The 23,735-nt window shown below is 36.7% G+C and overlaps 1 protein-coding gene across 2 annotated transcripts; it reads left to right on the plus strand.

Moving 5' to 3' along the window:
- The first annotated feature begins 28 nt into the window (after positions 1-28).
- TMED5 (transmembrane p24 trafficking protein 5) lies at positions 29-20,924 on the plus strand. Of its 2 annotated transcripts, XM_040232292.1 has the most exons (5): positions 48-525; positions 9,071-9,168; positions 14,863-15,057; positions 17,006-17,043; positions 17,420-17,481. In XM_040232292.1, the coding sequence occupies exons 1-5, from the start codon at positions 346-348 to the stop codon at positions 17,479-17,481; spliced, it is 573 nt and encodes a 190-aa protein (XP_040088226.1). In that variant the 5' UTR covers positions 48-345. The 2 variants fall into 2 exon arrangements, with proteins under 2 accessions (XP_040088225.1, XP_040088226.1); XM_040232291.1 differs by lacking the exon at positions 17,006-17,043 and having other exon boundaries at positions 29-525; positions 14,863-15,046; positions 17,420-20,924.
- The last annotated feature ends 2,811 nt before the right edge of the window (positions 20,925-23,735 follow it).

The following is a 23,735-nucleotide window of genomic DNA, read 5'->3' on the forward strand; positions in this document are numbered from 1 at the left end:
ACATTTCCCACAATTACCACCAAGACGCCCATTGGTGAGAGGCCCGGCATGGGAAGCTGCGGAGGTCTGGGTGTCAGGCGGTCCGCGCTGGCGCGGTGCCTGAGGGAACCAAGACCTAGGAGGGTGTGGAAAAGGACTGCTGGCTCCGCCTTCAGTCCCTACGCTCTGTAGACAGGCGTTTCCCTCTCTGAGAAACACCCCTCCGCCTAGGCCTTCACCTGGAGCTTTTTCAGGCTCCAGGTTTGCCTGCCAACCACGAGGAGTCCTGGAAGGAAAAGCGGAGCATAAGCGCCGATAACCCACGCCTCTCAACGCCTTTCCCAGCCCGAGATCGCCCAGGCAGGGATGGGCGATACGACCTGGCTACCCTTCCCCGTTGTCCTCTTGGCCGCTCTGCTGCTGCCTAGGGCGGCCGGCTTCACTCCCTCCTTAGACAGCGACTTCACGTTCACACTTCCGGCGGGCCAGAAGGAGTGTTTCTACCAGCCCATGCCCCTGAAGGCCTCGCTGGAGATCGAGTACCAAGTAAGTGTAGATGTTGAGCCAGCCTCCTTCCTTTAGCCTAACTGCACGTCGTCGCCTCTCACCCGCTGAGAAAGTTTTTGGGGACCGCCCGGCTGCTAAAGAGGCGAGGGCCGCCCGGAAGCCGGGCAGCTGCGCGCCGGCTCGCGAGGCGCTGTTCTCCTGGGGCTGGGGACTGGAAGTTAGGCGGGATCTGAAATTGACTACCCGCCCTCTCCCCTTTCCTCCGGTGGGAAAGAGGCCAGCTCTGGTGATGTCGGTGGGTTTTCTCTTTGTTTAAAGATTCGTCCATGTCTTTTTAGCCACTACGCGCGCCAGTACCGGAAATTTCACAATTCAGGCCTAATACACGTTCTGTTTAATCACTGGACAAAATGACAGTTGCTTTAATTACCGCCCCCAACCCTCAGTTTCGGTATTATAAATCTATACTGTTACTTTTTCAGTTAAGGATTTTTGAATTGTGACCATGCGATTATCACTAAATCCTATTTTGGAATACTTTGAAAGAGGCTATTGGTGTGTTTAATGGTGAATTTCCTTCCCAGTTGTATGTGTGTGTGTGTGTTTGTGCGTGTGCTCAGTCGTTGTCTCCGACCCTACCATGGACTGTAGCCCGCCAGGCTTCTCTGTGCGTGAGATTTCCCAGGCAAGAGTACTGGAGTGGGTTGCCATTTCCTTCTCCAGGGGATCTTCCCGACCCAGGGATTGGACCAACATCTCCTGCCTTGGCAGGCGAATTTTTTACCACTGAGCCAACAGGGAAGCCCTCTTAGTTATATATATACTCATTATTCAAAAACCAAATAAGATCTAATTGTATATTAAAGCTCTGTAATCTTTTCTTCAGCATTCTAAGCATTTCTCCCATATCATTATTTTATTTTTAATAACAGCATGATGTTATAGGGAATTGCCTTAATTTATGTAGTCACTCTGGTAGAGGGTAATTTCTTAGAAGAAATCGTTAGCTCCAGTAGGACAAATTTCGGTTTTTGTAGGTAGCACTGCAAAAAAAAAAAAAGAAAAATGCTTTGATGTGGTTCATCTTTCAACTTTTTTCATGTTACCTAATGTTTAATCAGATGTTAATTTTTTATAGTTGATGTAGAGAATCTTCTTCAATAACAGGTACTGTCACATTTAGAGCAAAATAAAGTTATTTAGAATCTTCATCTGCAGAAACTTTAGAATTAGATTATTTATAGATGAATATGGCTTCCCTGGTGGCCCAGACGACAAAAGAATCTGCCAGCAATGCAAGAGACCTGGATTCCGTCCCTCGGTTGGGAAGATCCTCTGGAGGAAGGCATGACAACCCATGCTAGTATTCTTGCCTGAAGAATCCCCCTGGACAGAGGAGCCTGGCAGGCTGCAGTCCATGGGGTCGCAAAGAGTCAGACACGATTGAGCAACTAAGCAGCAGCATCATAGATGCATAAGGTAAGCATAAAGTATCTAAAATTACACAGTTAGCCAAGCGGAGGCAGGAACTCAGCATTTCCTGATTTTCAGTTCAGTTCAAAACTTAATTTACTGAAGATTTACCACGTGCCAGTAATGCCTGGTGGCGAGGACATAGAGGAGGGAACAAACAAATGAAAGAGCCCTTTTCAGGGATCTTAATATTTAAAGGTTACTGGCTTATAAACAGGGGCTTCACAGGTAGAAGAGTGGTAAACAATCTGCCTGCCAATGCAGGAGACTCAGAAGAGGCAAGTTGGATCCCTGGGTCGGGAAGATCCCCTGGAGTAGGAAATGGCAACCCACCCGTGTTCTTGCCTGGAAAATAAAGTACGGTTATATGCTGTTGGAGAAGGACTTCTCTGGTTTTCAGAAAAGAATTCTTGGAGAAAATAAATAGGAACCTAGAAACATGCTTGGGTGAAACAGGAATGCAGGGAAGAAGGGGCATTCTAGGAAAAGGAACAAAATGAATAGGCATTTCTGAAAATGCACAGTGTTACTGTTCTAGCAGTGGGCAGTATGTACTGGACACTACAAGTGCTGATCTTAAGGGCTGGACCTCTTAAGACTATAAAGTCTAGGGTGAGAATAGAAGAAAAAGAGATTGTAGAGGTCAGGAGGCTGGATCATGAATCTTAGCTTGTGTACTATGTTGAGTAGCTTTGACCTTTGTATAAGGGCTATTGAAGATTAAGCAATGTGGTAACAGTCAAAAATGTTTTACAGTGTGGAATATGGATTTAAGGAGGGCAAAATTAGAGGTAAGGAAACCAGCTACAGGGTTAGAAAAATAGTCTAGTTAAGGAAACAAGTTTTATTGTTCAATTCATCAGTATTTACCCAGGTATTAGGAAAAAAACTTGGACTTCTGTGGCAGTCCAGTGGATATGACTTCACGCGTCCACTGCAGTGGACTTGTGTTCGATCCATGATCCTTAGTCATGGAACTAAGATGCCAGCATGACCTAAAAAAAAATAGATAAATAAAGGTAAACAACTGACCTCTTAGGATTAACAGCTCCAACTGTAGAGGAAAAAAATGCCTAGGTCGAAATTTTGACTCTGGCACTTACCACCTCTGTGACCTTGAGCAAGTTACTTAACCCCACACTTGTAAAATATTGACAATAATAATAAGAGTTGATTTGAAACAGTTAATAAGTGTTCACTACCACCCCAAACAGATAGTAAAAGTTCAATATATGTTAGCTTTTTTATGTTTACATTTTTCGAGCTTTATATATAGTAGGTTAGCTTTATATCAGTACTTGGCATCTCTAAGCACTCAAAAAGACTGTTCCCTTAAAGCATTCTGTCTAAACTGTTATGATTAAGGAAAGAATTAAAATCATTTGGTGTCTGTGGTCCTAGACAATGTTGCAAGGGTTTGTAGGGTAGAAATCTTCAACCCCTTGATTTTCCAACTCTGTGATTAATTTTCCAATAACTACAAGCTACTGGGTTTTGTTTTCATTTTTAAAATGTCAGGTAACAGACTTTCTAGACATTGCCCTTGGTTTACTGTGACATATTAAAAATTTTAACCATTTCACACTTTTCAGGTTTAAGAGGACACTTTTAGGGTAACTGACCAGTCCCATTATATATTAAGTTCTTGGAATTTTTAAATGTCAATACATATATATCTTATGAGTAAAATAGATCATTCATTTTAATTTTTTATTATTGAGTGCTTAGTTTCTATAAGCTTTTATGCTAGGTACTGTAGAAACAATGGTGAGTAATAGTATACTCTGTGTACTCTTGCAGTCTAGTAAGGGGATAGACGTTAATCAAATTAATACAAGTTCAGTTCAGTCGCTCAGTCGTGTCCGACTCTTTGCAACCCTATGAACTGCAGCACGCCAGGGCTCCCTGACCATCACAAACTCCCAGGGTTTACCCAAAGTCATGTCCATTGAGTCGGTGATGCCATCCAGCCATGTCATCCTCTGTCATCCCCTTCTCCTCCTGTCTTCAATCTTTCCTAACATCAGGGTCTGTTCAAATGAGTCAGCTCTTTGCATCAGGTAGCCAAAATATTGGAGTTTCAGCTTCAACATCAGTCCTTCCAATGAAACCCAGGACTGATCTCCTTCAGAATGGACTGGTTGGATCTCCTTGCAGTCCAAGGGACTTGCAAGAGTCTTCTCCAACACCACAGTTCAAAAGCATCAATTCTTCGGTGCTCAGCTTTCTTTATAGTCAGACTCTCACATCCATACATGACTACTGAAAAACCATAGCCTTGACTAGATGGTCCTTAGTCAGCAAAGTAATGTCTCTGCTTTTTAATATGCTGTCTAGGTTGGTGATAACTTTCCTTCCAAGGAGTAAGCGTCTTTTAATTCATGGCTGCACTCACCATCTGCAGTGATTTTGGAGTCCCCCAAAATAAAGTCAGCCACTGTTTCCACTGTTTCCCATCTATTTCCCATGAAGTGATGGGACCGGATGCCATGATCTTCGTTTTCTGAATGTTGAGCTTTAACCCAGCTTTTCCACTCTCCTTTTTCACTTTTATCAAGAGGCTTTTTAGTTCCTCTTCACTTTCTGCCATAAGGGTGGTGTCATCTGCATATCTGAGGTTATTGATATTTCTCCCGGCAGTCTTGATCCAGCTTGTGCTTCCTCCAGCCCAGCGTTTCTCATGATGTACTCTGCATAGAAGTTAAATAAGCAGGGTGACAATATACAGCCTTGACGGACTCCTTTTTCTATTTGGAACCAGTCTGTTGTTCCATGTCCAGTTCTAACTGTTGCTTCCTGACCTGCACACAGGTTTCTCAAGAGGCAGGTCAGGTGGTCTGGTATTCCCATCTCTTTCAGAATTTTCCACAGTTGATTGTGATCCACACAGTCAAAGGTTTTGGCATAGTCAATAAAGCAGAAATAGATGTTTTTCTGGAACTCTCTTGCTTTTTCCATGATCCAGCGGATGTTGGCAGTTTGATCTCTGGTTCCTCTGCCTTTTCTAAATCCAGCTTGAACATCTGGAAGTTCACGGTTCACGTATTGCTGAAGCCTGGCTTGGAGAATTTTGAGCATTACTTCACTAGCTTGTGAGATGAGTACAACTGCAGTAGTTTGAACATCGTTTGGCATTGCCTTTCTTTGGGATTGGAATGAAAACTGTGGTCCAGTCCTGTGGTCACTGCTGAGTTTTCCAAATTTGATGACATATTGAGTGCATCACTTTCACAGCATCATCTTTTAGGATTTGAAATAGCTCAATAGGAATTCCATCACCTCCACTAGCTTTGTTCATAAGTGATGCTTTTTAAGGCCCACTTGACTTCACATTCCTGGATGTCTGGCTCTAGGTGAGTGATCACACCATCGTGATTATCTGGGTTGTGAAGATCTTTTTTGTATAGTTCTTCTGTGTATTCTTGCCACCTCTTAATATTTTCTGCTTCTGTTAGGTCCAGACCATTTCTGTCCTTTATTGAGCCCATCTTTGCATGAAATGTTCTCTTGGTATCTCTAATTTTCTTGGAGATCTCTAGTCTTCCCCATTCTATTATTTTCTTATTTCTTTGCATTGATCCCTGAGGAAGGCTTTCTTATCTCTCCTTGCTATTCTTTGGAACTCTGCATTCAAATGGGTATATCTTTTCTTTTCTCCTTTGCTTTTCGCTTCTCTTCTTTTCACAGCTATTTATTAGGGCTCCTCAGACAGCCATTTTACTTTTTTTGCATTTCTTTTCCTTGGGGATGGTCTTGACCCCTGTCTCCTGTACAGTGTCACGAACCTCCATCCATAGTTCATCAGGCACTTTGTCTATCGGATCTAGTCCCTTAAATCTATTTCTCACTTCCACTGTATAATCGTAAGGGATTTGATTTAGGTTATACCTGAATGTTCTAGTGGTTTTCCCCAGTTTCTTCCATTTAAGTCTGAGCCACAGTCAGCTCCCAGTCTTGTTTTTGCTGACTGTTTAGAGCTTCTCCATCTTTGGCTGCAAAGAATATAATCAATCTGATTTCTGTTGCTATGAAGCTACCTGTATAAGCTTGAGAAAATTTAATAGAAGGTCTTGATTTTATCTGGGAATTGAAAGAAGACATCCTAGAAATAGATTTCAGATCTGTGAATAATCAGGCTTACTAGGGTTAAGGGGGTGGAACAAGGTGATAGGTAAAAAGAACAGCATGTGGCAATCCAAGGCTTTGAGGCAGAAGATTGAAGAATACCTTTGAGGGACTGAAAGACTATGACAGACAGGGGAAAATGGGACTCATTCATCCTGATCCATTGAAATCATTAGGAAGTTTAATTTAGATTTATGGTATTGTTTATTTTAAATAGGTATTTTGTGTATTTTAAAATAAGCTGCTATATTTTTAAATGCCATTTAAGCCTGCCAGTCATTACCAATAATATCTTTTGCTTTACTGAAGTCTATGCTTAATTTTGTCATATCACTTATTTTTTGATTTAATGGATATGACTTTGGGGTTTTGGAGGAGAAACTTTAGTAATTTTAGGATGTTTTGAGTCCTTAGATATCAGAAAATGGTTTTTATCTTTTGCTTTCTCTTCAATAATATTTTATTTGGGAACATTGACTACATGTGATTTTTTAAAATCCCTTGTGATTTTTACATCTAGTGTATGTGTGAGAATGCTGATACTATCCCTGTTCTTGTTATTTTATAGTTCTCTACTACTACTTCAGTTTCTAGGTGGTTCTTTTCAAATCCTTTGGAAAAGTCAGTAGGATACTTATTAGGTGGTTATTTGAAATCTTTAGCTCTGTCCTTCATAAGGTCTTACCGTTTCCTGCATTGTTCTTATCTATACTTTTTTGCTTTGTTCTGAGAATTCCTTGGCTCCTTTTCTCTGATTTTTAGACTCTATCCATGTTATTCTGCTGTTGTTAAGGCTTTATTCGTTTGGGCTTTATTTGGGCAATCACATTTTGGGTTTTTCTAAAAATTTTTCATATCAGCATCTTCATGTGTTATTGATTTTTACATTCTTAAATTTCTCTGAGGATAAATATAACATTTATCTGAGAAAACATATATTTAAATTTGTTTACATTATTTTCCAAAATCTGATCCTCTGAGAAAAGCTAATAACATGTCCATGGAATTCTCCAGGCAAGCATACTTGAGTGGGTTGCCATTTCCTTCTCCAAGCGATCTTCCCAACCCAGGGATTGAACCTAGGTCTTTTGCATTACAGGCAGATTCTTTACCATCTGAGCCACAAAGGAACCTGGGTTCAGTCCCTGGATTGGGAAGATCGCCTGGAGAAGGGAATGGCTACCCACTCCAGCATTCTATCCTGGAGAATTCAATGGACAGAGCCTGGCAGGCTACATTTCATGGGATTGCAAAGAGTCGGACACAACTGAGCAGCTAACATTTTCACTTTCACAGGCGTGGAGGTTCTCCTCCTTACCTAACTGTTCAGTTCAGTTCAGTCGCTCAGTCGTGTCCGACTCTTTGCGACCCCATGAATTAGGCTTTAGTTAAAGCAAGCAGATTGAATATGTGTTCTGAGAACAGTTTGAGAGAAAACGTGAATTTATTAAAACTGGAATACCCCTGTGAATTTCCTGGTGATCCAGTGATTGTGACTCCATGATTTCACTGCTGAAGAACTAGGTTCAGTCCCTGGGAACTAAGATCCCACAGGCTGAGTGGCACTGGGCCCCCCAAAGAATGGAATACCCATGCACAGATTTCATTGCATGCTGGGGACACAGTGAAAAGGAAAGGGAGAAAAGCAGTGAGATGACGAGACAGAGAAAAGAAATGCAGAGCAGTTTTGTCTAGTACACTATGTACAACATGAAACCCTGGAGAAGGAAGTGGCAACCCACTCGTGTTCCTGCCAGGAGAATCCCAGGGACAGGGGAGCCTGGTGGGCTGCCGTCTATGGGGCTGCACAGAGTCGGACATGACTGAAGCGACTTAGCAGCAGCAGCAGCAGTTTCAGCAAATATTTGGTGTTTCTGTTTTTAGAATTTTGAGATTAATAGATATTGCTAGCTGGATGTATTCATTGCTCAGTGGAATATCTCTAGAAAGTTCTTACTCTTCAAATCTGTTAACAGATTTCCTAGATTTCTAGTATTGTTATGGATTATATTGCTATCTTTTCTTCATTTCACTGGGATTTAAAGAGGAAAAAGAATTGTGTGTATTTAGCTAGCCACTTGAAACCAGTTCTGTTGGTCAGTAAGTAGAGCACAAGAATAGGTAATCTATTATTCCATTAAAGCCATGAAGAAAAAGAAAATGGAGTTATATAAGAAAAACAGTAGCCTTTGAAGTTAGATTGCTAAATTCACATTGTGACCATACCACTTATTTACTGTCTCACCTTAGGCAACCTTCTCCGTGCCTGTTTTTTGAGGGTTTTTAAAATTTTCTTGAGGAAAGGGGTGTTTGTTTTGGCTAAAATGAAAATAATAGAACCTACGTTTTAGAGTTGTTGTTAGAAATAATTAATCCACATAAAGCACTTCAAACAATGTGTAGCATAAGCCATAATTGTTAGCTGCTATCATCATCATCAGGACATTTTGAAATTGTAAAGGAGCAAGCTGAATTATTAAGGCCAGTAAGTAAATAGCCTACTTGAAATACATAATTCATACTGAGAAATAATAGGTGATGTGTTGAAAAAGTCAGTTGGAATCAGATCATAAACGTCTTGAGTTCCAGGCTGAGAAGTAGCTAATACTGAGGAGGAAACAAACTCAGAAAAGTTACATAGCAAATCCTAAATTGCTGAAGGAAAAGGGTCTACAAATTGAACTCCTTTCTGTGTTTCTTTCTAATCCATAGGGCTTCTCGATGAAGGTACTGTTTTAGGGAGATTATTTCATTAATATTCATAAGACCTAAATTTAAGTGATGGCAGCAGGAAATGGCAAGAAAGGGACAAGTTCCAAAAATGAATGGAATGGAAAAAAATGGTCTTTCCTTTCTAGCTCTAACATGAGCGTGTTGATCATCTTACCCTTGTTAAGGTTTAGAAATGAAATCTTTTCATCATATTATCTACATTTTATTTTCAGCATTTGTAAAATGTACTCTTCTCTTCTTTGCCTTTCTGCAGGTTTTAGATGGAGCAGGATTAGATATTGATTTCCATCTTGCTTCTCCAGAAGGAAAAACCTTAGTTTTTGAACAAAGAAAATCAGATGGAGTTCACACGTAAGTAATCTCTTAGTTGGGTTCCATGAACTGAATACCAGTGGGAACAGGGAAATTTAGCACATTTGATACTAAATATTAGCATGAAATGATTCCATATGAACATTTTAAACAGTCCTTTTTGGTGATCTGTCTTAAAGTGTCATCAATTCATCTTTTATCTTTTTGTTTAGGTATTTTCTTTTGATTTGACTGAGTTTTTGCTTTGCTTTGATTAATGAGATAAGTATACCACAGGTACTGCATTCAATCTACTGAGGCATTTTAAAACCTACCTTTCTGGCCACCACAGGCTTTTTCTGTTATGTTACTATTCCAGGTATATATCTTGAACTGCTGGCTTTATCATTTTTGCCAGTAGTTTTCTTAAAACAGTACAGTGATACATGTTTATGTGTGTGTGTGCAAATTTTTATTTTCTTCAAATGTCACTCTCTTTAGATAATTAGAAGACCTGAAAGTAAAAGACCTGACCACAGGAAACCCTATAGAAAATGTTTTTTATAATCCCCAGTTTAAAATTTGATAAAAGGCCATAGATTGTATCTCATTTCTCTTTTTTTCATCTCACCAGTGTTTCTGTTTCACTGTATTATTTTACTGTAGTACTTTGTTTACTCAGTATTGTTACTGTGTTTAAACTGTGAGTATATAGGAATAAGAAAATCAAATATGGAGTGTCCAATATTTGCCATAAACTAGACCCTTCATTTTATATGCTTCTGTGTGGATCACAATAAACTGTGGAAAATTCTGAGAGAGATGGGAATACCAGACCACCTGACCTGCCTCTTGAGAAACCTATATGCAGGTCAGGAAGCAACAGTTAGAACTGGACATGGAACAACAGACTGGTTCCAGATAGAAAAAGAAGTACGTCAAGGCTGTATATTGTCACCTGCTTATTTAACTTCTATGCAGAGTACATCATGAGAAACACTGGACTGGAAGAAACACAAGCTGGAATCAAGATTGCCGGGAGAAATATCAATAACCTCAGATATGCAGATGACACTACCCTTATGGCAGAAAGGGAAGAGAAACTAAAAAGCCTCTTGATGAAAGTGAAAGAGGAGAGTGAAAAAGTTGGCTTAAAGCTCAACATTCAGAAAACGAAGATCATGGCATCTGGTCCCATCACTTCATGGGAAATAGATGGGGAAACAGTGGAAACAGTGGCTGACTTTATTTTTGGGGGCTCCAAAATCACTGCAGATGGTGACTACAGCCATGAAATTAAAAGAGGCTTACTCCTTGGAAGAAAAGTTATGAACAACCTAGATAGCATATTCAAAAGCAGAGACATTACTTTGCCGACTAAGGTCCGTCTAGTCAAGGCTATGGTTTTTCCTGTGGTCATGTATGGATGTGAGAGTTGGACTGTGAAGAAGGCTGAGTTCTGAAGAATTGATGCTTTTGAACTGTGGGGTTGGAGAAGACTCTTGAGAGTCCCTTGGACTGCAAGGAGATCCAACCAGTCCATTCTAAAGGAGATCAGCCCTGGGATTTCTTTGGAAGGAATGATGCAAAAGCTGAAACTCCAGTACTTTGGCCACCTCATGTGAAGAGTTGACTCACTGGAAAAGACTTTGATGCTGGGAGGGATTGGGGGCAGGAGGAGAAGGGGCAACAGAGGATGAGATGGCTGGATGGCATCACGGACTCGATGGACGTAAGTCTGAGTGAACTCCAGGAGTTGGTGATGGACAGGGAGGCCTGGAGTGCTGCGATTCATGGGGTCACAAAGAGTCAGACACGACTGAGCAACTGAACTGAACTGAACTGAAACTAATCATTCCAATCCACTGTGAGAGATTCTTTGATTCTCCAATTCCCATTTTACAGACAAGGAGGCTTAGAGAAGTTAAATAAGACTGCAGGCATATACATTTAATAGGAGGAAGCAGAATGAACCAAAATTCTTGCTTCTACTATACAGTGCTTAGAACATCTCTAGCACATAGCACTATGTAAGTACTAGCTATTTATAATCACTGGTCTTTGTTAACCAAAGTACCTGGCATATAATTGTTACTCAGTAAATATGAATACACGTATGAGTGAACGAGGTGGGGAAATGTCTCAACCATAGTTTTCTAAAATATTCATTTTAGTGTGCTTTCAAAAATGCCATTTTACCTATGCAGAGTTCTTAAAAAAAAATTGCATAAACTACTGATAAATAAAATCAGAAGTGGTAATTTTAAGTCAGTTAAGGTGGCTATACCAGAATTAACTATGCTTTCTCTTTGATCGGTATATGAACAAGACCCAAAAATGAAGTTCATCTTTAAATTTCAGAATATATAAAACGTATAGAATTTCTGTCCATTTTAATTACTCTCCCATTTTCTGCTTTCATTTAGAGATTAGGGGGGAAAAGGTATGTTACTGCTTTCTTGGAAAGAATTGTTGTTCAGTCGCTAAGTTGTGTCCAACTCTTTGTGACCAGGCTCCTCTGTCCTCTACTACCTCCCAAAGTTTGCTCAGATTCATGGCTATTGAGTCAATGATGCCATCTAACCGTCTCATCCTCTGCTGCCCTCTTCTTTTGCCTTCAATCTTTCCCAGCATCAGGTCTTTTCCAGTGAGTCAGCTCTTTGCATCAGGTGGCCAAAGTATTGAAGCTTCAGTATCAGTCCTTCCAATGAATTTTCAGGGTTGATTTCTTTTAGGATTGACTGGTTTGAGCTCCTTGCAGTCCAAGGGACTCTCAAGAGTCTTCTATAGCACCACAATTTGAAAGCATCAATTCTTCGGCACTCAGCCTTGATTATGGTCCAACTCTCACATCCGTACATGACTACTGGAAAAACCATAGCTTTGCCTATACAAACCTTTGTTAGCAAATTGATGTCTCTGCTTTTTAATATGCTGTCTAGGTTTGTCATAGCTTTCCTTCCAAGAATCAAGTGTCTTTTAATTTCATGGCTGCAGTCACCATTCCCAGTGCTTTTGGAGCCAAAGTAGTGAAAATCTGTCACTTGTTTCTTTCCAACTTTTTCCACATCTCTTTGCCATGAAGTAATGGCCGGGATGCCACGATCTTAGTTTTATGAATAGAGTTTTAAGCCAGCTTTTTTACTCTCCTCTTTCTCCTTCATCAAGAGACTCTTTAGTTCTTCTTCACTTTCTGTCATCTGAAGAGTGGTATCATCTGCATATCTGAGATTTATATTTCTTTTGGCAATCTTGATTCCAGCTTTGTGATTCATCCAGCCTGGCATTTCACCTGATGTACTCTGCTTAAAAGTTAAATGAGCAGGGTGACAATATATAGTCTTATCATACTCCTTTCCCAATATTGAACCCACCACTTGTTCCATGTCCGGTTCTAACTATTGTTTCTTGACTCACATACAGGTTTCTCGGGAGACTGGTAAGGTGGTCTGATACTCCTAGCTCTTTAAGAAATTTCCAGTTTGTTGTGATCTACAAAAAAGGCTTCAGTGTAGTCAATGAAGCAGAAGCAGATGTTCTTCTGTAATTCTCTTGATATCTCTATGATCCAACAATATTAGCAATTTGATCTTTGGTTCCTCTGCCTCTTTGAAACCCAGCTTGTACATCTGGACTTTCTGAGTTCATATACTGCTGAAACCTAGCTTGAAGGATTTTGAGCATAAACTTACTAGCATGTAAAATGAGTGCAACTGTACAGTAGTTTGGCATTGCCCTTTAAATTGGAAAAAACTGACCTTTTTCAGTCATGTGGCCCCTGTTGAGTTTTCCAAATTTGCTGACCTATTGAGTGCAGGACTTTAATAGCATCATCATTTAGGATTTTAAACAGCTCAGGTGAAATTTCATCACCTCCACTAGCTTTGTAGTAATGATTCCTAGGGCCCACTTGACTTCACACTGCAGCATGTCTGGCTCTAGGTGACCACATAGAATTACCTCTCATTAAACCATTGGGAAAAAAGAATGAGTTTATAAGAGTTCTTTTGATATGTCAGGTCACTGTTCTAAGCACTTTACGTGTATTAATTTTTTTTTTATTCTTCCCGATAGTCCTTACTGTCATCTTAACAATGATGGAATTGAGGCATAGAGCAGTGAAGTGCTGCAGGTTACACAGCTAACGAATAGCAAAGCCAGGATTTAAAACCAGTCAGCAACTCACTCTTAACACTGTACCAAATTTACAAATCTACTTCCTAAACAAAAAGGAAATTTCATCTTTATCTATATTAACTTTTCAAAAAATTACTTAAATTTTGGCTGTGCTGAGTCGTCATTGCTGTGCACCGGCTTTTGCTAATTGTGGGCTACTCTTCGTTGCTGTGCTCCGGCTTCTTTCTCATTGCAGTAGCTTCTCTTGTTGCAAAGCACAGGCTCTAGAGCGTGCAGGCTCGGTAGTTGTGATGCACAAGCTTAGGTGCTACGTGGCATGTGAAATCTGCCCAGACCAGGGATTGAGCCCAGGTGCCCTGCATTAGTAGATGCATTCTAAACATGGACTACCAGGGAAGTACAGTGAAGGTATGTCATACCAGGGAAGGTATGCTTCTAGCAGTATTGTAGAACGATCAATTAACCGAAGGTCAAAAGTTCAAGCTTCATCTATGCTTAGAACAGGCTATGTGATCGTGGGCAAGAAACTTGTATCTATGTGAACCTTATTTTACTTGCCTTGAAAAAGTCAATTATGCTTATTTTCAAATAGGATGACAAGGATTAAAAACAATGTGTGAAAGCAGTGTGTAAATTATGAAGAGGTATTTAAGTACTGGCTATTTTTATTAATAGTGATATATGCTAAAATCAAATCACATTGCTATTTACATGTTATGCCAAATAAACCGAGGTCAGAAATAAGGATTGGGGGGAGAGATGGAGATGGCTTAAAAGATGAGAATCACATGTTGCTCAGAAGGCTATAGAAAATGATGTAATCTGCCCCAAAATTTAAGCGATCCAGCACACTGGATAAGGAAACTTCGAATTTAGACCAACCTTCGTGAACAGTCACAACAAAACCTTTGTTGAACTTTGTTGTTTTTGTGGCCAGCAGTAGTAAATGTCATTAGCCTGTGTAAATAGTTTGTTAAAACTTTTCTCCACAAAAAAATTATTAGAAAATGATTTTGCTAAATTAACTCTGCCTAGGCCAATAACCTTTAATGTGAAGATCAAGATCGTTTAAGTTACGAGTGGCATTTATTCAGTAAAGGTAATGCCACTATGAGTAATGCTCTTGTTCTTCGCCACTGAACTCATTCCTAATATTTGTAAACTGTATTATAATTATGTACTTAATCAAAAGGGGCCTAGAGTGAAGCATTTAGGAAAATCCATTGGTTTTGAAAATAAAAAAAAAAAAAATCTCACTTTACAAATTAATCTCAACAGTGGACGTCTGTAGTGATGTTTCCATATGAGTTGAACTCATAAATTACTTTAAATAATACATAAATATTAAGGTTCACTCTGAGGTATCCTATCTAGGTTTTTAATCCTGCTCCAGTGTTAAGCACTTTTTTTTTTTTTAAGCACATTTAAATTGCAAGTATGTGAATATCTATTTTCAGGTTACTGCTTTAAAGAAATTATGTTATCTTTCAATACTACGGAGGTCTGTCAGTAAGCTCTCCAATTATAAATCATGTTATTTCTTCTTTTACAATAGTTTTTCTTTGATCCCAGATGGAAGTACAGATAACTGAGGACAGTTTCTTTTTTTTAATACAGGATAGAGACTGAAGTTGGTGATTACATGTTCTGCTTTGACAATACATTCAGCACCATTTCTGAGAAGGTGATTTTCTTTGAATTAATCCTGGATAATATGGGAGAACAGGAGCAAGAACAAGAGGACTGGAAGAAATACATTACTGGCACAGATATGTTGGATATGAAACTGGAGGACATTCTGGTCAGTATAGTTTTTTTTTTTTTTTAGAATAAAATAAGAAAAAGTTACAACATCTAGAGACTTTTACCATGTGATAGGCACTGAGTTAGGTATTATCTACATTCTCTTACTTAATCCTTACTTAATTCTGTGAGGATTATCCACTCCATTTTCCAATGAGGAAAATTAAGGATTAGGGATATTTGGTAATTGTCACAGAACCACAGAGAGGGAAACTCAAATTTGAACACATGCTCTTAACTACAGAACTTAGTATGTTCAAACAGAGGATTGTAATGATCTGCAGAATGCTTGCACACAAAATTGAGTAATTTTTAAACACTTAAAATATACAGGAATTTTCCCCCATAACAGATTTTATAACGTGAAATTTGGTATCACTTGATTAATTTGGGGAACGCTGTTAACATAACTCAGCCAAACCTAGTAGTTATCAGAAACTGCCACTACCCTCAGGAGTAAAAGCTTTTTTGCTTAAATTGCTTTATGCTTTATTTATCATAAACATGCATAAAGAAATATGCATGTATATGAACTTATTTACTAATGATTATATTGCCAGTGTTGGGGAGAAAGGTCATTACCCTTCAGCCACAACTAGATGTAACCAAATGATAGAATTTATTCAGCAATATTTATAAACAGCATATATACCTGTTACAGAACTTTCTGTAGGAGAAATAATGTTATTATTCCAAATTTGAAACTGTAATGTATAACTCTCATACTCATAACCTGAACTGTTTTTTTTATAGTGTGATATTGTGATCATGTTTTAAGTGTGATCATGTTGAGGTTTCTTAAGAAAACTATCAAATTATAAAAGAAGAGACATATTGTAAGATCAGTTAGCTAAGTCGGAAAATTAAATGATCATATCATATGTGTAATTCCTTAGTGACTAAGCCTTCTAAGCCTTGGTGTCCTATCACCCTTGGGGATACCACCTCTAGAGTTGTGAGGGTGAAAGGTGATATGGCATATCTATAAATGCTTAAAACAGCATCTAGCAAACAGTAAGTGTTAGTTTTCTTACCTTTAACATTGGTGTTAACTGTGACTACAAACTGAAATGATTATGCTTGATTAACATGAATATTTACCATGACAATTTTGATCTCATCATCTCATATGTATACTGAATTTAGTTGAATTTGAGATTCAGAAGAAGACTTAGTTATCATTAGTCCAGCTCCAAATTCCCTTTCCCCTTTTATCCCATCTTGTAGATAAGGGACTGGCTTAAAATGGAAATGATGCATCCATAGTCTCACTACTATGGATAGAAATCCAGGCTTTTTCCCGCTCGTTTAAAAAAATCTCAATCATATTAATATAGTTTTCCATTTTAAATTTATATTGCCAACAAGTACAAAATACAAGTAGTTGTAAATTTTATTAGTATTAAAACTTCACTGAATTCTCAAGAAATTGACTTCATTCACAATTAAACAAAATGACCAGAAAGTTCAGATTTAAATATGGCTTAAAATACTTAGTCTTTGTTAAAGAAAAATAAAGTGTCTTTCAGGAGTTTTTCCATTTACACTCCTCCATCAAAATTTTTTATCACAGCAGCAAACTTGAATAAACAATTTTATACTTGACTATCATCATCTGATATTGAAAAGAACTATGCATGGTCTTTTCATTTGGGGATCTCAATCTCATATGTTTCTGGAAAATATTTGCATTACTAGATTACCATTGCTTTACAAATACACATATATGACAAATATACTACTTTGTAGTTTTGTAGGCTTAGCAGAGCACTCTGAAATTTTGTGTATATTTTTTGCTTTTAAATGAGGATTTTAAGTAAGGTGACTATACAGGAAAATCTGTTTCTGTTATTTTCTTACTTATGCCATCAATACTTAATTTCTGATCTCAATTTTACCTTATATTCATGTAAACCTTTAAAGTTTTTAAATCACTTCTCACCAGGAACCTACTAAAAAAATTTTTTTCAGATGTGAAACTCAGACTGCATCTTGGTAAGCTTGTTTTATGAATGTAATCTTGGAATGATTCTTTAATAAAAACATTTCTTATGGTTGTTAGGGTTAACAAGATAATGTATGTAAAATTACTGGCACTGTAGCACTCAAACGTATTTTCATATTATTTTCAATTCCCAGTAGCTTTGTTCTCTTTTAGAATAATTATAAACAATAATTTAAATATATCATGAGAACTATTACATAAACTTTATATACTAAAGATCTTTAAGTTAATCTTAAGTAGTACCTACCCCTTAATTAAAATTGTTTTTGGATATTAAACTAGTAAGAGTACAGTGAAGCACAGTTTTAAATTAACTTAAAATTACTGAACATTCTTTTACAATAAAATTATTTTATCTATCTCCAGGAGTCTATCAACAGCATCAAGTCCAGACTAAGCAAAAGTGGTCACATCCAAACTCTGCTTAGAGCATTTGAAGCACGTGACCGAAACATACAAGAAAGCAACTTTGATAGAGTCAATTTCTGGTCTATGGTTAATTTAGTGGTAATGGTTGTAGTGTCAGCCATTCAAGTGTATATGCTAAAGAGTCTATTTGAAGATAAGAGGAAAAGTAGAACTTAAAATTCCAGAGTACTTAACATTCACAGGAAGGGGCAGAAAAATGCAATAAACTGTTACAGTCAAGACAATTAACAGTTTTTTCCAAAACATTTTCAGGCATTATCATTAAGTGTGAAATAAGTATAATTTTAATATGAAAGGAAAGGCTTAACTTTCATCTGTGCAAGTAATCTTATTGTTCCGATTGTACTTAAGTGTATTGCAAATATTGTGCAGGTATAAATGAATGAAGCCATGTTAATAACAGTAGTTTCCTAAGTTTGCAGAAGTTTTGCAAATGTCATTAGGTGATTTAAACAAATGAACTTTCTAGGCCTAAATGTAACACTGAACAATGTTTTTAGAAGATTGTTACCCAGAAGTTTCTTTGTAAATGTGGCAATTACAAATTAATTGTAGAAGTTTTTCAATATATCAAGTTATAAATCATATGAGAATTATCTAATCATGGATATGTTTAGAAAACAAAAACTCAGCTTTTCTCTTTTTACATATGTATCTCCTAAATGTATATAGAAACACAGCTGTGAAAAAAAGGTATGTGGGATTTTTTATAACCAAATATATTAAAATGTTAACAGAAAGTATTAGTTTTATATACCTAGCCTACATTCCCAAAAGCTGACTTTTTGAATAATTCTTAAAAATACTAAGAGCATACTTATCAAAAATAGGACAGATTTTCTCTTTGAAGTGAATAAAAATCGTTCCCAATTTCTAGAAGGATACATTCTCTCTAATAGTTAACTAAGATATAGGATTTTTAAATTAAATGAGGGGAAATCACTTTATTTTTATATTATCAACAGTGTTACATTAGTTTTAATGTATTTACTGACTTGGATGATATATTAATACTAGCAGTGTGATGGAAATATTGCTAAAAGAATTTGGACCTAATGGTAAGTAAATATCGTGAGTTCTCAAAAATCATTTTTTAAAAAAAAGTCAATATAAAAGAATTTAGGGAAACGAGACTATCTTATCAAAATTAGGTTTACTTAAACTGTAAGTATCTGGAATCTGGCTTATCATAATCACTCAATCCTAATATAAACCATGAGATTAATTTCCAGTTTATTGTTAGAAAACTGTAGGTTTTATTTTTTAACAATTGTTTTAAATTATCACTTGTAAGTATTTAGGTATAATATGATATAAGCCCTACTAGTATAAATATTTATTAGTTTTTATTGTAATTTTCATAAAATGACCTTTCTGATCACTTTATTGGCATTCAAATAAAAATTGAAAACCTACAGAAGTTTTAGCACTCAATATGTGAACAACCCTATAGTATAGTCTTTGCCATCATGTCTTAATCAAGTACTAGTATAATGAATTAAACAGAATTTTTAGGTTATACCCACTTGTAATATTATGTCATGTAAGAGTTAAAAACAATCAGCTGATAAACCTGAGTACAGTTGGTTAGTACTGCTGAATTCTTAATAAGCAATAATAATATCCAGAGACAATGATGGTTTCATCTATAATTTATAATCAAGTGGTACAAAATGAGAGATATTTCCCTCCATCTTATATATTTCCCTCTATTCTTCTTGGGAGAATAGAAACTTAGTTCAAACTCTGAGGCTCATTTTTACAATGAGATAAATGCCATGTTTAGGTGATTACCTTAATTGGCTAAGAAAATGCTTTTGAGTGTACAGGAGTAGTCCCTATAACATATGCAAAACAAGGGCCAGGAAGACTTTTGCTTAGAAAGAGCTTTTTCCTCTTCTGATGAACTAATAATGAGATGCGAACGTAAAGTACTATAGCTGATAAAACAGTACAGATAGAAACTACTGCACCTTTTCTATAAAACTGTGACTAAGAATTCTACCTCTTCTGTGTGGCTGGTCACTGTACTTGCTGTGCTCTGATTCTTTACCTAACAATGGATTCGTTACATCATCTGCATTTGATTTGTGCCACTGATTTTTTTAAATCTTGATTCAGTAACTTCCTACTATATAATAATGGCCTTATTTAGAAAACAAAGAATTTAGGGATATTGAGGACAATTTTATTTTTATAGACAAAGTGAAAACAGATTATTTAAGAAGCATGTTACCTGTATTAACCATAGAGTAAAATTTGTATGCAAAGAACTAAATTCTTTAATATTTCTAAAAGCTTATTGTTTATCTGCATCATCTGGTTTTAGTGTAGTATTAAGTTTTGACATTAAAATTATGCTAAAAGTGAGTAAACTGTCACTTGACAGCCTATTTTATCTTTACTTTTTACTCATATAAACTTCTAAAATACTAAAATATTTAACTAAGGCCTAGAATTTCACTATGATTTGCATTTGGATCCTTAATGATTGGTTTTCTGTGAATGTCAAGATAATAAGTGGTTGAAATAGTATTGAAATAAAGTATAAACTGAAATGTCATTTTATTTTAGGTATGTTTATCCTTTTCAAGTATTGTTATGTCCTAAAATTGACAAAAATTGAATACCTATCATTGTTTGCTTCCCCAAAGAAAATTCTTTTATCTGAAGTTTTCAAAGATATTGATGCACCACGTAATGGTTTTTCAGTTGAAATTTAATAATGCACAATTAGTGTTGCTCAAATGCTTTATACTTATGAACAGACACAGCCATATTAAATGAGCATTGAATACTATGCTGAGTATATATAATAAAAATTACAATCAAAGAATGTCTTATTTATCTACCAGTCATTGTAAATACTGTCGAATCTTTAAAGCCTTCACTAATTTCATCTTAAAAGTGTGCTCTTTCCGTTTGAAAACGCATACTTCTCTGCACTTTTTATTGTGAATCATTCTACCCTTCAGTGGAGTTCTATTTGTATATGTACTTGCTCTGCTGCTGCCAAAACATGTATGGTAACTAAGAGGTGCTCAAAGGTACTCAGAACAGGCAAAGATTCAGTTCTGAGAGTCTGGAATGCTAAATAAGTTCTCAGAGAGCTTATTCCACTCTTCGACCCTATTACAAAAATTGATTGTTTAGGATTAGAATTTGGTTCCAGAATCTTAGTTAACACAATTTGGGATTCTGGTGTCTACATTATCCTTGGACCATTTGCTAACTGGGTGAACTTGGGAAATCAAAACTCCAGTTTCAGGACTTCAGTGGCTAAGACTGTGCTCCAAGTGCAGGGACCAGGGTTCAATACCTGGTCAGGGAACTGAGATCCCACATGCTGTAACTAAGCATTCACATGCCATAACCAAGATCAGAGATCTCATATGCTACCACTAAGACTCAACATAGTCAAATAAATATTTAAAAAAGAAAACAACTCCAGTTTCCTCCTTTGTAGAAGTATTTTAAGTTACATCTTAAAATTCAGTTAAAAGAGCAAATAAAAGAATCTAGTGCTTAGTGAAGGTTGATATATTATTGGTGATTTCCTTCATACCATTTAGACAAGTCACTTTTCCCCCACAGACTAGTGGAATTCCTTAGGCACCTTTCTGGTTCTGCACTACCGTCACTTTCAGGTGTCTGGGTTTGTGTCACTGGACACTGGATATACATACACTTAATGTGTATCTGGGAGAATGACAGAATAAAGAATCCAGACCTAAGATGATGGCATCTGAGAATGAGCACATCATGGATACTAGATCCCTGCATTGAGAAGAAAAGGTGAGAAAATGCAGGGCAGGGGAAAAAGTTAGAGGTCTTCAATGGCCATGAATCAACAGCAAAGTGAACAGTGAGAATCTTTTATCCAACAGTGAAATGAACTCCCTTATCAATAAAGCAAGCAGCAACTCTCCAATCTTAGTTTCCAAGTGGCAATAATGATTAGACATAAAAGGGATTATTTCTACATTGGGGTAAAATGGAAAGATGGACTAATAAAACTAAATATTCTGTTTTTACTTCAATTTTTTAAAGCACTAAGTAATATTAGTGGTAGGAGTAAGCTGAAAGGGCCAAAGCTTCAAAAGACACATTGTAGAGTTCTATTTTGCTGAATTCTTGCTTGGTATTAAAAAAACAGAAAAGAAATTCAAAACACAATACCATTTATAATCACTCCAAAGAAAACATGTATAGGATCAGTATGATAAAAGTTATCAAATGCCTGGTAAAAGAAAGACTGAAATAAATGGGGAAACATATCATATTCAAAGGTGAGAAGGCTCAACATAAAAAAGTCAATTCTTCCTAAACTGATCTATAAATTTAACATAATTCTCATAAAAATCTAGCAAGGTTTTTTTGTAGACAAGGACAAGCATATTCTAAAATTTATACGGAATGGAAAGGCAAAAGAAAAGGACAGTTTTGAAAAAGAATAAAGTCTACCTATATTGATACTTGCAACACAGTGTGGTACTGGTGGAGGGATAGACAAAGATCAACAGAACAGACATTCTAGAATACACCAAAACAAGTCAAACTGATTTTTAACAAAGGTACAAAAGTAATTCAATAGGGGAAAGACAGCCTTTTAAACAAAAGGTCCTGAAGCAACTGGGTCAAACACAGGTGAAAACATGAACTTAAATGTTAAAACTAAACAGCTTTTTGGAAAAAAAATGAGAAAAGTCTTTAAGACTTAGGGCTAGACAAAGAGGTTCCATACTTGACACCTAATATATGACCCATAAAAGGAAAAATTGGACCTCATCAAAAGTAAAACTTTTGCTCCATGACCTACTAAGGGGATGAAAAAATAAGCTACTGAAGGGGAAAACTAGGAGCAAATCACATATCCAAAAGACTAGAATATTAAAGAATTCTCAAAGTCCAACAGTTAAAAAAATAAAACAGTTCAATTAGAAAATGGCAAATGACATGAATGGACATTTCACTGAAAATATATGGATGGCAAATAAGCACATGAAAATAATTTTAAAATCATTAGCCATTAGGATAATTCCAGTTAAAAACATAATGAGGTATCACTATACGAGAAAGGCTAAAATTTTAAAAATAGTTACAACACCAAATGCTGGACAAGGATGCAAGAGACATTAACTCACACTCAACTGCTAAGTGGGATATAAAATGGTAGAGTCACTCCAAAAATATTTGAGCCATTTCTTTTAAAACTACAAGTGCACTTACCATGCAACCCTGCATTTATACTCCTGGACACACCCCTGATACATGAAACCATATGCTTGAACAAAAACCTGTATACACATGCACAGCAACTTCATTTGTAATAGTTCCAAACTGGAAATTACACACTTTCTTTTAAAGAGTGAACAGTTAAACATTGGTACATCCATACTATGAAATACTGAGCAGCAGTAAACAGAATAAACTATTGATACATGCAATAATTTGGGCAGACTTAAAAGGAATTATGGTTGGGGGGAAAACTAATAAAGGGTCACACACAGTATGGAGGAAAGAAAGAGATTGCTAAAACTGGCAGCTTTGTGGTGAAACAATTCAGTCTTGATAGTGACAGTTACACAAATCTAACAATATAAAATTTACAGAGCTATATACACATATACAAATGAGTGTTTGTAAAACTGGTGAAATCTTAATAAACTGGATTGTACCAATTTCAATTTTCTGTACTAAATATTGTACTATTATGCTAATATCACCATTGGAATATATGAAAAGTACACAGGAACTCCCCTCTTTTTTTTTCTTTTTGCAGTTTCTTCTGGATCTATAATTATTACAAAATAAAAACTTAAAAATGAGGCAGGTGAATTTTATACTGCAAGAGACATTACTTTGTTGTAATATACATATTTCTGAATGAGCCCAGGAATAAATAAAATAAATCTGTCTTTTTTACAAAAAAGAAAATATGAGTGTCATTTTAGTTCTCGGTCAGGAAGCAACAATTAGAACTGGACATGGAACAACAGACTGGTTCCAAATAGGAAAAGGAGTACGTCAAGACTGTATATTGTCACCCTGCTTATTTAACTTCTATGCAGAGTACATCATGAGAAATGCTGGACTGGAAGCACAAGCTGGAATCAAAATTGCCAGGAGAAATAGCAATAACCACAGATGTGCAGATGACACCACCCTTATGGCAGAAAGTGAAGAGGAACTAAAAAGCCTCTTGATGAAAGTGAAAGAGGAGAGTGGAAAAGTTGGATTAAAGCTCAACATT

Source organism: Oryx dammah, unplaced genomic scaffold (genome assembly GCF_014754425.2).
Source record: "Oryx dammah isolate SB20612 unplaced genomic scaffold, SCBI_Odam_1.1 HiC_scaffold_28, whole genome shotgun sequence".
Taxonomy (NCBI): domain Eukaryota; kingdom Metazoa; phylum Chordata; class Mammalia; order Artiodactyla; family Bovidae; genus Oryx; species Oryx dammah.